The sequence below is a fragment of the Sapajus apella genome, unplaced genomic scaffold, assembly GCF_009761245.1.
Source record: "Sapajus apella isolate SASKATOON/1434 unplaced genomic scaffold, GSC_monkey_1.0 scaffold47, whole genome shotgun sequence".
In the NCBI taxonomy this organism is placed as follows: Eukaryota; Metazoa; Chordata; class Mammalia; order Primates; family Cebidae; genus Sapajus; species Sapajus apella.
In genome coordinates, this window is record NW_022436987.1 from 2,420,383 (window position 1) to 2,434,269 (window position 13,887).

A 13,887-nucleotide genomic window follows, 5' to 3' on the forward strand; every position below is an offset into this window, starting at 1 on the left:
TATATATATATATATATATATATATATATATATATATATATTCAATGTAACAAGGCTAGCATTTGATGTATCATAAGAAAAGTGCTGAAGAATATGAATTTAGTTTGTAGCCCAATTTGATGTAAATCTGTTTCCCAAATGAGATAGGCTGGCAGTGAAGGTGTTTCCTTTGAGATGAAATGTTGGCAAATAGATAGGGATCAAATCATGAAATCTTTTCAAAGAGAGAAATCTCTGGACAGCACAGCAATGATTCCATCTCTCCTCACATTGTCCATCCTGTAGGCTGAGGCGTTGTCATTTTACTTCACTTAGCACTGAGCATCTGTCAACTTCTCTGCTGCACAACAAGAGCCTGACGCATCTGGATCTAGGATCAAACTCTCTACAAGACAATGGAGTGAAGCTTCTGTGTGATGTCTTTCGGCATCCAAGCTGCAATCTTCAGGACTTGGAGTAGGTTTTCTGTTACTTTACTTTTGTGCAGTTTCAACAACAGAGTGTCTGGGGAAATAAAGAAAGGCTGAGAACTGAGAACTATCAGAGGACAGAATATACAGCTGATTTTCTCTCATTCTGCCTGAGACAAGCTGAGGAAGTCTGCTCATCAGATTTTTAAAAATAATTACCATAGTAATTCTAACCAACTTTCCTCAGGTAAGGAGGACCACAGGCATCAATCTGAACAGTAGCCACTTTATTCTTTGCTTGGCTGTGCCCTAGTGAATCTACTGTGTGTCCTCTACTTTTATCCGTGAAGCCGAAATTGTGCTCTGCTAGTTTTTCTTTTAGATTTATATTTAAACTCAGGTTTGTAATTAAGTCAACTTTGAAAGAATGGGAAGGGGATTTTTAACAATATCCTGTACATTTTTAAACTCCAACCATTTTTATTAATATTATGTTCTCTCAGTCTGTGAGCAGGTATACATATATATGCATTGTATGTGTATATATAATTGTGATTGCTACATGGACATGACTTTGGGGTTTCCTTTTCACTAGATAGTATTTCAGAAATACATTTATCAAGGTGTGCATGCTGAGAATAAAAAAAGAAATACAATATTTATTTTGAATTATCTTCTTGATTATTTTTAATGACTGTATGGTATTTAGTATTTCATTGCATAAATATTTTGGCTGCAGTGAATCAAGACAGAGACATCACTTAGCAATCTCAGCTTATTTTCCTACCAGGGCCTCCCATGTGACCAGTAACTTTTGTGAGCCATTAAGGGTCTAACCTCAGAATAGTTTTTTAGATCTATAAGGTCGAGCTCTTTGGTAGACCCAGAAGTATTTGTCTTGACTGGACTGACTCATAATAACTAAACTTCCAAATCAGTTTAATAGCTTAATGTGACATCTATAAACATTAAGGTAATTATACTCCAATAAATACCTTTATTTACTTTAGGAAAATATAGATGATATGGGTTACTATGTGATTCTCTGGAATTACATTGATCATTATTCAACTGGAAAACAAAGTTTTACTTAATGGAAAACTTTGCTAAATCCAATGTCTTCATTTAACTAAAGAGATATAATTTCTAAGTGACCTATATACTCAAGGTCTCTGCTAGCCCATTTTCTCTCCTTACCATTGCTGTAAACAAAGCTGCACTTTTCTTAGTTACCTTCCAAAACCTCTATGCATACCATGTCAATTTTCTTAACCAATGTTTGCAACCAGTATGAGCTAGATGCCAAGGGAACTAAAAGTCACTAAGGTGATGCGTTTGTCCTCAAGTAACATAAAATGGTGATAACGGAAATAAATATAAAGCAAATGATAATATATTCCATATGCTGTTGTAAGGATATGGCAAAAGTCTCAGGGATTAAGGCTGGGACTTCACAGTAGAGACAGAGTTACTTTAGGCTTGAGAAATGATGAAGATTCTTTTATGTAGGGATATGCTAAACAGGAGAAATGGAGAGAGAAAGTAGAAGAGAAACAACAGCAAATATGATATAGTTGGAGAAGATGCATGTGTATGGTTAGAGAATAACATAGGGGTAAAGTATGGAAAGAGAAAGCTTGCAGCCAGATTGTAAGTGCTCTTGAATGCCATGCAAAGGACCTGGAATAAATATCTTTTTATATGTAGCTTTCTTCTTTGGAGGTAATACTTTGAGATAGATTCCTGAAAACTTTTTTTACTTAAAGATATATTAAAAACTGAAAGCACAGAGATCTGTGTGTTTCTTGGGAAAGCTTATATTTGTTTTTTAAAGTATTGGTAAAAATAAATGTTTATACCCTAGACTTTTAAAACTCTTTGTGGAAGTAGATAAGCTGTTTGTGGAAGAAGACAATTTTACCTGCTGGTTTCTTCTGCTCATTAAGAATTCCCATCTGTTTTACTGATAAATTAGAACCTTTCATGTATGTCCTGGATTGTAGATAGAAAAGAGACAGAAAAGAGGTTCAAATACCTGGGTATATCTCCTGGGAAGAAACTTATTAAGCCTCACAATGGAAGGATTCACTTTTCCTATTGTATTTCTTATAGGCTAATGGGCTGTGTTCTCACTAATGCATGTTGTCTGGATCTGGCTTCTGTTATTCTGAACAACCCAAATCTGAGGAGTCTGGACCTTGGGAACAACAATTTGCAGGATGATGGAGTGAAAATTCTGTGTGACGCTTTGCGACATCCAAACTGTAACATTCAGAGGCTCAGGTGAGTTCAGCTTTCCATTAGGAAAATGATGCCTATTTGGTAGCTGGTATAGCTAGAAAATATCTAGTGTATGGATAGAGGGAAAAAAATAAATGGAGCTAGAAGGTAAGTTACTCTCAGAAATAAGAATCTAAATTTCAAATAAATGGGCCAATGTACTGTATGTTCTTTAGTGTAGAAGCCATATTTCGTGTTTCTTTGTGTCCTCTTTAGTACCTTGGACAAACACTTATTGTGTAAGTAGTACCTAGATTGGGTCTCCCATGTTCTGTCATCCTTAAGATATTCTAATTGTCTTTGAATTGATTTTTTTTAATGAAATTTAAGATTTTACTAATTATCTTCTATCTGTAAAATACTATTTTCTTAAGGAACTTGTAAGCTAATAAAATCACATTCTGTATTGTGGACATTTCTTATGTTCAATTCTGTATCTAGATTTTATTTAATTTTGAACTGATATTGGCTAGTATATTTTCACTTATTCAACATGAATTCTTGATCTCAGGGTCAAGAATTGTGCTCAGTATATGGGAAGCTCAGACATAATGATATGTCTCAGCCTTTAGAAATTTAAGAGTCTTCCAGAGAAATCTCCCCTGACTCTTCAAAGAAAATGCAGCTTTTATATTTCCACTGGCTGTATATTTTTATAATAACAATGATGATGCTATAACTGTGAGGTCTGTGATTTAATTTTATCCTACTTATAACCTAATAAATCTACTTGTTACTGTTTCATGATGCTGGCCTAAAACAAAACCCACAAGACTCTTATCAGAGACAAAGGACTTTATTACTTGTAACAGAGCGAAAGCATGAGCATTAGTATGTTTGTATCAGTTCCTTTTGTCAACCAAGTTCACAGGGCTGACAAAGAGGGCCCAGACAGATGCCTGCATGGGCAGCACTGAGATTCAGAGACCCGGGATTTTACAACAAGCAGTAATAAGCCTGTTCTTTGTCCCTCAGTGTTGCTCATTACAAACACAACCCTGGAAAACAGCTCAGGTAGGGTTGTCAGGGCCTTGCATTTTTGTTTGCAAACATGTAGAGAAAGAAAGACCTATGGAAGAATATCTCCCAAAAATATCTACCCCTTGTTTCTACACAGTAAAGTCTTGGCTTCTGGTGAATTTTCACATGAATATGCTACTCCACTGGCCACTCTGATTAACAGAGACTGGGACCAAATCTGTTCAATTAATCTCATCTACTTAATCAAAGCTACTAATAACAAGACTCCAGGTACAGGATGAGGCCAACATGTAGTACTGATTTCAAAAACATTCCCACAGAATTCTGACTCAGTCAACTGAGTAAGTCCCAAGAGGGACTAATAGGTCTTTTAAGCATTAGAACCCATAAAAGGGAGTCTAAAATGACCTGCCATTCTTTGGCGTCTCCGGCAATAAAAAAAAAAGGGCAAAAGATGGCCCAAAAGTAACCATCTTCCACAGTAAAGAGACAGCAGTCCACTCTTCCCCACATGCAAGTGTGTAACTGAAAGGAGCACAGGTCACTCTAATTTTGGATTTTCTATTATATTTTATTTGGGTAGCTATTGCACTAGTTTTGTTAAGCCAGCTAAGCAGTCTCACTGGTAGTTGTAGCTAGCTGCCTCATTTCCATACATGGCATATTCCAAGACTGTTCTGGCACCAAGAGAAGCTTGCAGATTTGTATCACGTTGAAACAAGGTTGTGCTAGTGATTGTGTTTGTATACATATGATAAGGCTCCACATTAGGAGGCTGCTATTGATGGCATCAGGCACAGCAAAGTAGTTCAGGACCTGCTATGTCTACACAAGATTTTCTGTTTTCATAGTATGCAGATAGGCGTGACAAACCAGGCAATGGGTTGGTCTGTCAGCTGCAGTTGCTGCTTAGACTCCACAGACTACATAATTATTTTGCCAGGCTGAAATGTTGCATCTAGGAGAAAAAAGAGAGCATTAATTATTCTCCCCAGTCTCCACACCTCCAGGTTCTAAGGTGTTCCTTTCCAAATATTGTTGCTGCTCTTCCCCTACAACGATGAAATCAGTTTGTCCCATCCCAGTGGCTAGAACTTCACCTGTTCTCCAGTTATCCTTTGTTTGCACGCAGACTTTTGGTCTGGAGAAACCATACAGATGGGAAACAGAGAAAAACATCTTCACAATAGTTACGGAAACCCATTATATCCCATATATTATATTCCAATTCTATATTATCTCTTAAATATCAAAGGCAAATTATGAAACTTTGAAGTCTCTAATCTACTTTTTAAAAATATGGGTAAAGATAAATTCAATTTTATAATTTTCCTGTATACTCATTTTTTTTTCAGCAAAAGATATTGAAATTTTTCTCTCCTCTGCTTGGCAGGGACATCTTTGTTATAAAGCAAATATTCATTGGTGCATGGATCTGTTCCTGGGTTCTCTATTCTTTTCCATTGACCTGTTTGTAATTCCCAGTTCCAACAATACATTGTCTTAATTAATATAGCTCTATAATAAACCCTGATACCCACAGCAGCAAGTCTTCCCATCTTCTTAAAGAGAATTTTGGCTCTTCTTCCACTTTACACTTCCAAATAAATTGGAAATATAAACTTAACAAGTTACAGGCACATGTACTGCTCCCAACATACCTATATGTTGGCATCTTGAATTGCATTGCATTAACTTTATCAGTGAGTCTCCTGATACACCAAAAAGACATACCTCATTTATTTAGTTCTATCAATAATGCTTAGTAATTTTTTCTTGAGTGGTCTTGTATTTTGTTACTGGTTAACTATTCCAAAGTGCTTGCTATATTTCATGCTGTTGTAAATGATTGTTTTACTTATTTTTTTGTTGTGTTTATACACAGGAACACAGGGTTTTTTAAAAGCTGGTTTCCTATCCAATAGCCTGCCACATTCTATTGCTTATTCTAGTTGCTAATTTGTAGATACTTTTTGTATTTTCTGGGCATACAATCACATCATTTGGGCATAATACAATGTAGTTGTTTCTTCCTTTTCTGATCTTACATTCTTTTTTCCTTTTTAATATGCCTTAGTAACTGTTAATATATGTGATACAACATTAATATGTTGGGGATAATGAACTTTCATATGTTGTTCCCAATGTTTAAAGCACAATTCACAATTTCAGTGGTCCACCAATTTATCAATTTAAGGAAATTGCCTTCACCTAGTTTGCTACGAATATTCTTTTTCTTTTTTTTTAAAAAAATATACTTTAAGTTCTGGGATACATGTGCAGAACGTGCAGGTTTGTTACACAGGTATACACATGCCATGGTGGTTTGCTACACCCATCAACCCATCATCTGCATTAGGTATTTCTCCTAATACTATGCCTCCCCTAGACCCTATCCCCCGAAAAGTCCCAGTGTGTGATGTTCCCCTCCCTGTGTCCATGTGTTCTGATTGTTCAGCTCCCCTTTATGAGTGAGAACATGCAGTGTTTAGTTACCTTTTTTTAAAATATATTTTATTACATCTAAGGTTTTGGCATACATGTGAAGAACATGCAAGATTGTTGCATAGGTACATAGATGGCAATGTGGTTTTCTGCCTTCCTCCCCATCACCTATATCTGGCATTTCTCCCCATGTTATCCCTCCCCAACTCCCCACCGTCCTCCGCTAGATCCCCCCCACAGACCCAAATGTGTGATGTTCCCCTCCCTGTGTCCATGTGTTCTCATTGTTCAACACCCGCCTATGAGTGACAACATGCATTGTTTGATTTTCTCTTCTGTTAGTTTGCTGAGAATGATGGTTTCCAGGTTCATCCATGTCCCTACAACGGACATAAACTCATCGTTTTTGATGGCTGCATAGTATTCCACAGCGTATATGTGCCACATTTTCCCTGTCCAGTCTATCATCAATGGGCATTTGGGTTGGTTCCAAGTCTTTGCTATTTTAAACAGTGCTGCAATGAACATACGTGTGCATGTGTCCTTATTATAGAACGATTTATACTCCTTTGGATATATACCCAGTAATGGGATTGCTGGGTCAAGTGGAATTTCTATTTCTAGATCCTTGAGGAATCGCCACACTGTCTTCCACAATGGTTGAACTAATTGACACTCCCACCAACAGTATAAAAGTGTTCCTATTTCTGCACATCCTCTCCAGCATCTGTTGTCTCCAGATTTTTTAATGATCGCCACTCTAACTGGCGTGAGATGGTATCTCAATGTAGTTTTTGATTTGCATTTCTCTAATGACCAATGATGATAAGCATTTTTTCGTATGTTTTTTGACCTCATATATGTCTTCTTGTTTTGTAAAGTGTCGGTTCATATCCTTCGCCCACTTTTGAATGGGTTTGTTTGTTTTTTTCTTGTAAATCTGTTTTAGTTCTTTTTAGATTCTGGATATTAGCCCTTTGTCAGATGGGTAGATTGCAACAATTTTTCCCCATTCTGTTGGTTGCCGCTTCACTCTAATGATTGTTTCTTTTGCTGTGCATCAGCTGTGGAGTTTGATTAGGTCCCATTTGTCTATTTTGGCTTTTGTCGCTAGTGCTTTTGGTGTTTTAGTCATGAAGTCCTTGCCTATGCCTATGTCCTGAATGGTTTTGCCTAGGTTTTCTTCTAGGGCTTTTATGGTGTTAGGTATTATGTTTAAGTCTTTAATCCATCTGGAGTTAATTTTAATGTAAGGTGTGAAGAAGGGGTCCAGTTTCTGTGTTCTGCACATGGCTAGCCAGTTTTCCCCAATACCATTTATTAAACAGGGACTCCTTTCCCCATTGCTTGTTTTTGTCAGGTATGTCAAAGATTAGATGGTTGTAGATGTGTGGCATTGCCTCTGAGGCCTCTGTTCTGTTCCATTGGTCTACATCTCTGTTTTGGTACCAGTACTACGCTGTTTTGATTACTGTAGCCTTGTAGTTTAGTTTGAAGTCAGGTAGTATGATGCCTCCAGCTTTGTTCTTTTTGCTTAGAATTGACTTGGCTATGCAGGCTCCCTTTTGATTCCATATGAAGTTTAAGGTGGTTTTTTTCCAGTTCTGTGAAGAAGGTCATTGGTAGCTTGATGAGGATAGCGTTGAATCTGTAAATTACTTTTGGCAGTATGGCCATTTTCTCAATATTGATTCTTCCTAACCATGAACATGGAATGTTTCTCCATCTGTTTGTGTCCTCTCTTATTTCATTGAGCAGTGGTTTGTAGTTCTCCTAGAAGAGGTCCTTTACATTTGTTGTTAGGTGTATTCCCAGGTGTTTTATTCTCTTTGTAGCAATTGTGAATGGCAGTTCATTCTTGATTTGGCTCTCTTTAAGTCTGTTATTGGTATATGGGAATACTTGTCATTTCTGCACATTGATTTTGTATCCTGAGACTTTGCTGAAGTTGCTTATCAGTTTCAGGAGATTTTGGGCTGAGACAACGGGGTCTTCTAAATATACAATCATGTTGTCTGCAAATAGAGACAATTTGACTTCCTCCTTTCCTATTTGAATACCCTTTATTTCATTTTCTTGCCTGATTGCTCTGGCTAGAACTTCCAATATTATATTGAATAGGAGTGGTGAGAGAGGGCATCCTTGTCTAGTGCCAGATTTCAAAGGGAATGCTTCCAGTTTTTGCCCATTCAGTACAATACTGGCTGTTGGTTTGTAGTAAGTAGCTTTTATTATTTTGAGATACATTCCATCTATACCTAGTTTATTGAGAGTTTTTAGCATAAAGGGCTGTTGAATTTTGTTGAAGGCCATCTCTGCATCTATTGAGATAATCATGTGGTTTTTGTCTTTGATTCTGTTTATGTGGTGAATTACATTTATAGACTTGAGTGTGTTGAACCAGCCTTGCATCCCTGGGATGAAGTCTACTTGATCGTGATGGATAAGCTTTTTGATGTGCTGTTGCAATCGGTTTACTAGTATTTTATTGAAGATTTTTGCATCTATGTTCATCATGGATATTGGCCTGAAGTTTTCTTTTCCTGTTGAGTCTCTTCAGGGTTTTGGTATTAGGATGATGTTGGTCTCATACAATGATTTAGGAAGGATTCCATCTTTTTGGATTGTTTGGAATAGTTTCAGAAGGAGTGGTACCAGCTCTTCTTTGTATGTTTGGTAGAATTCAGCTGTGAACCCATCTGGACCTGGGATTTTTTTGGTGGGTAGACTATTAATTGCTACCTCAACTTCAGCCCTTGTTATTGGTCTATTCAGGGTTACAACTTCTTCCTGGTTTAGGCTTGGGAGGATGCAAGTGTCTAGGAATTTATCCATTTCTTCCAAGTTTACTGGTTTGTGTGCAAAGAGTTGTTTGTAGTAATCTCTGATCATAGTTTGTATTTCTGTGGAATCTGTGGTGATGTCCCCTTTATCATTTTTTATTGCATCTATTTGATTCTTCTCTTTTCTTTTTTATTAATCTGGCTACTGGTCTATTTTGTTGATCTTTTCAAAACACCAGCTCCTGGATTTATTAATTTTTTGAAGGGTTTTTTGTTTCTCTATCTCCTTCAGTTCTGCTCTGATCTTAGTTATTTCTTGTCTTCTGCTAGGTTTTGAGTTTTTTTTTTTGATCTTGTTCTTCTAGCTCTCTCAATTTTGATGATAGGGTGTCAATTTTAGATCTTTCCTTGCTTCTCATGTGGGCATTTATTGCTATATATTTTCCTCTAGACACTGCTTTAAATGTATCTCAGAGGTTCTGGTACGTTGTGTCTTCATTCTCGTTGGTTTTGAAGAACATCTTTATTTCTGCCTTCATTTCATTGTTTATTCAGTCAACATTCAAGAGCCAGTTGTTCAGTTTCCATGAAGCTGTGCAGTTCTGAGTTAGTTTCTGAATTCTGAGTTCTAGCTTGATTGCACGGTGATCTGAGAGACTGTTTCTTATGATTTCCATTCTTTTGCATTTGCTGAGGAGTGATTTACTTCCAAATATGTGATCATTTTTAGAGTAGGTGTGATGTGGTGCTGAGAAGAATGTATATTCTGTGGATTTGGGGTGGGGAGTTCTGTACATGTCTATTAGGTTTGCTTGGTCCAGGTCTGAGTTCAAGTCCTGGATATCCTTGTTAATTTTCTGCCTTGTTGATCTGTCTAATATTGACAATGGGGTGTTAAAGCCTCCCACTATTATTGTGTGGGAGTCTAAGTCTCTTTGTAAGTCATTAAGAACTTGCTTTATGTATCTGGGTGCTCCTGTATTGGGTGCATATATATTTAGGATCATTAGCGCTTCTTGTTGCATTGATTCTTTTACCATTATGTAATGTCCTTCTTTGTATCTTTTTATTTTTGTTGGTTTAAAGTCTGTTTTATCAGAGACTAGGATTGCACCTCCTGCTGTTTTTTTGCTCTCCATTTGCTTGGTAAATCTTCCTCCATCCCTTTATTTTGAGCCTATGTGTATCCTTGCATGTGAGATGGGTTTCCTGGATACAGCACACTGATGGGTTTTGGCTTATTATCCAATTTGTCAGTCTGTGTCTTTTTATTGGGGCATTTAGCCCATATACATTTAAGGTTAATATTGTTATGTGTGCATTTGATCCTGCCATTTTGATGCTAGCTGGTTGTTTTGCCTGTTACTTGATACGGTTTCTTCATTGTGTTGATGCTCTGTACCATTTGGTACATTTTTGGAGTGGCTGGTACTGGTTGTTCCTTTCTATGTTTAGTGCTTCTTTCAGGAGCTCTTGTAAAGCAGGCCTGGTGGTGATGAAATCTCTGAGTAATTGCTTGTTTGTAAAGGATTTTATTTCTCCTTTGCTTATGAAACTTAGTTTGGCTGGATATGAATCCTAGGTTGAAAGTTCTTTTTTTTTAAGGATGTTGTATTTTGGCCCCCACTCTCTTCTGGCCTGTAGGGTTTCTGCTGAGAGATCTGCTGTGAGTCTGATGGGCTTCCCTTTGTGGGTGACCTGACCTTTCTAGCTGCCCTTAGCATTTTCTCCTTCATTTCAACCCTGGCAAATCTGATGATTATGTGCCTAGGGGTTGCTCTTTTTGAGGAATATCTTTGTGGTGTTTTCTGTATTTCCTGGACTTGCATATTGGCCTGCCTTGCTAGGTTGGGGAAGTTTTCCTGGATAATATCCTGAAGAGTATTTTCCAGCTTGGATTCATTCTCTCTGTCACATTCAGGTACACCTGTCAAACGTAGATTAAGTCTTTTCACATAATCGCATATTTCTTGGAGGCTTTGTTCATTTCTTTTTACTCTTTTTTCTCTCATCTTGCCTTCTATTTTTATTTCATTGAGTTAATCTTCAACCTCTGATATCCTTTCTTCTGCTTGGTCAATTTGGCTCTTGAAACTTGTGTATGTTTTGCGAAGTTCTTGTGTTTTTCAGCTCTATCAATTCATTTATATTCCTCTCTAAGCTGTTTATTCTCATTAGCGTTTTATCAAATCTTTTTTCGAGGTTCTTAGTTTCTTTGCATTGGGTTAGAACATGTTTTTTAGCTCAGAAGTTTCTTATTACCCACCTTCTGAAGCCTGATTCTGTCAATTCATCAGACTCATTCTCCATCCAGCCTTGTTCCCTTGCTGGTGAGGAGTTGTGATACCTTGGAGGAGGAGAGACGTTCTTGTCTTGGGTGTTTTCATCCTTTTTGCACTGGTTTCTTCCCATCTTTGTGGATTTATTTACCTGTGGTCTTTGTAGTTGGTGACTTTCAGATGGTGTCTCTGAGTGGATGTCCCGTTTGTTGATGATGAAGTTATTTCTTTCTGTTTTATAGTATTCCTTCTAACAGGCCCCCTCTGCTGTAGGACTGCTGGAGGTCTCCACTCCAGACCCTGCTTGCCTGGGGCTCACCTGCAGCGGCTGCAGAACAGTAAGTGTTGCTGCCAGTTTCTTCTTCTGCTATCTTTGTCCCAGAAGGAAACCTGCCAGATGTTAGTCTGAGCTCTCCTTTATAAGATGACTCTTTGGATATATGGGGGTCAGGGAGCTGCTTGAGGAGACAGTCTGTCCTTTATAGGAGCTCAAGTGCTGAGCTGTGAGCTCTGTTGTTCCATTCAGAGCTGCTGGGCAGGTACATTTAAGTCTGCTGCAACAGAACTCATAACAGCCTTTTTTTTTTTTTTCCCAGGTGCTTTGTCCCGGGAAAGTAGGACTTTATAAGTTTCTGTCATGCTGCTGCCTTTTTTCAGGGATGCCCTGCTCAGTGAGTAGGCAGTCTGCCAGCAGAGGTGTTGCTGAGCTGCTGTGGGCTCTGCCCTGCTGCTGTGTGAACTTCCTTGCTGTCCTGTTTATAGGAGTATAGTTAGAACTGCCTTGGCAATGGCAGCCAGCCTCTGTAATGGCGGACTCTGTCTGTAATGGCAGACTGCCTCAGCAATGGTGGGCTGCTTTGGCAATGGCAGACTGCCTTGGTAATGGCCGACCGCTTCAGCAATGGCAGACTACCTCTGTAGTGGTGGACTGCCTCGGTAGTGGTGGACGCCCCTATCCCACAGAGCTGGACCATCCTGGGTTCAGCTGTGCTTGCTGTGAAACTCTCAATCCAGAGCGCTTCAGATTGCTGGTCTTTGTGAGGGTGGGACCGGCCATGCCTGATCACCTGGCTCCCTTCCTCAGACCCCTTTTTTTTTAGTTGAATGGGCGACTCTGTCTCCCAGGTGTGCCAGTCACCAGTTGAAACAGCACCCAGATTTGTGGGAGTTCTTGTGCAGAGACCCTCTGCGCCAGCTGAAACAGCCACACTGGGGGCTCGTCACACTTTTTCACCTGGGAATCTCCTGGCCCGGCTCCCTGTTTCAGTCCCCTTTTTTTCAGTTGAACAGGTGACTCTCTCTCCCAGGCATTCCAGTCACCAGTTGAAAAGGTGCCCGGATTTGTGTGAGATTTTGTGTGGCAACCCACTGTGTGGCTGAAACAGCCATGCTGGAGGCATTTTTCTGCCCAGGAATCTCCTGGCCTGGCTCCCTGCTTCCATCCCCTTTTTATCAGTTGAATGGGCGACTCTGTCTCCCAGGTGTTCCACTCGCCTGTTGAAAAGGTGCCTGGATTTGTGTGAGATTTTGTGTCGAGACCCAAGCACAGCTATGCTGGAAACTCGTGGTGCTTTTTCACCTGGGAAGCTCCTGGCCTAGCTGCCTATTTCAGTCCTCTTTTTATCAGTTGAATGGGTGACTCTGTCTCTCAGGAGCTCATTGCCACCTGAAACGGCACCCAGACCTGTGTGAGTTTTTTGTGCGGAGACTGTGGAGACCCACCGCGCTGGCCGAAACAGCCGTGCTGGCCAAAACAGCCACACTGGAGACCCGTGGCACTCCTCCACCCAGTAATCTCCTGGTCTGTGGGCAATAAAAATCCACCTGGAAATCTGGCGACCACTCACCCTCCGCACTCTCTTTGGGAGCTGCAATCCAGATCTGCTCCTACTTGGCCATCTTGGATCCCCCTCTAGACCTTTGTGGTGTTTAGTTTTCTGTTCCTGTGTTAGTTTGCTGAGAATGATGGTTTCTAGCTTCATTCATGTCCCTGCAAATGTTATGAATGCATCCTTTTTATGGTTGCATTGTACTCCATGGTGTATATGTGCCACATTTTCTTTATCCAGTTTATCAGTAATGGGATTTGGGTTGGTTCCAAGTCTTTGCTATTGTGAATAGTGCTGCAATAGACTTGTGTGTGTATGTGTCTTTATAGTAGAATGACTTATAATCCTTTGGATAATATACCCGGTATTGGGATTGCTGGGCCAAATGGTATTTCTGGTTCTAAATCCTTGAGGAATTGCCACACTGTCTTCCATAATGGTTGAACTAATTTATATTCCCACCAACAGTGTAAAAGCATTCGTTCTTATTTCTCTACATCCTCTCCAGCATCTGTTGTTTCCTGACTTTTTAATGATCACCATTCTAACTGGCATGAGATGGTATCTCATTGTGGTTTCTCTGATGACCAGTGATGATGAGCTTTTTTTTCATATGTTTGTTGGCTGCATAAATGTCCTCTTTTGAGAAGTGTCTGTTCATATCCTTCACCCACTTTTTGATGGGGTTGTTTTTTCTTGTACATTTGTTTAAGTTCCTTATAGATTCTGGATATTAGCCCTTTGTCAGATGCATAGTTGCAAAATTTTTCTCCCATTCTATATGTTGCCTTTTCACTCTGATGATAGTTTCTTTTGCTGTAAAGAGCTCTTTAGTTTAACTGGATCCCATTTGTCTATTTTGGTTTTTGTTGCCATTGCT

General features: G+C 39.1%; 1 protein-coding gene across 1 annotated transcript in view; it reads left to right on the plus strand.

The window, feature by feature from the left end:
• The window catches only part of NLRP14 (NLR family pyrin domain containing 14), a 38,774-nt gene that overhangs the window by 19,527 nt on the left and 5,360 nt on the right, over positions 1 to 13,887 (plus strand). Inside the window, exons 8-9 of the mRNA XM_032240611.1 lie at positions 286 to 456; positions 2,523 to 2,693. Coding sequence (XP_032096502.1) covers positions 286 to 456; positions 2,523 to 2,693 — 342 coding nt within the window. The remainder of the gene's footprint in view (positions 1 to 285; positions 457 to 2,522; positions 2,694 to 13,887) is intronic.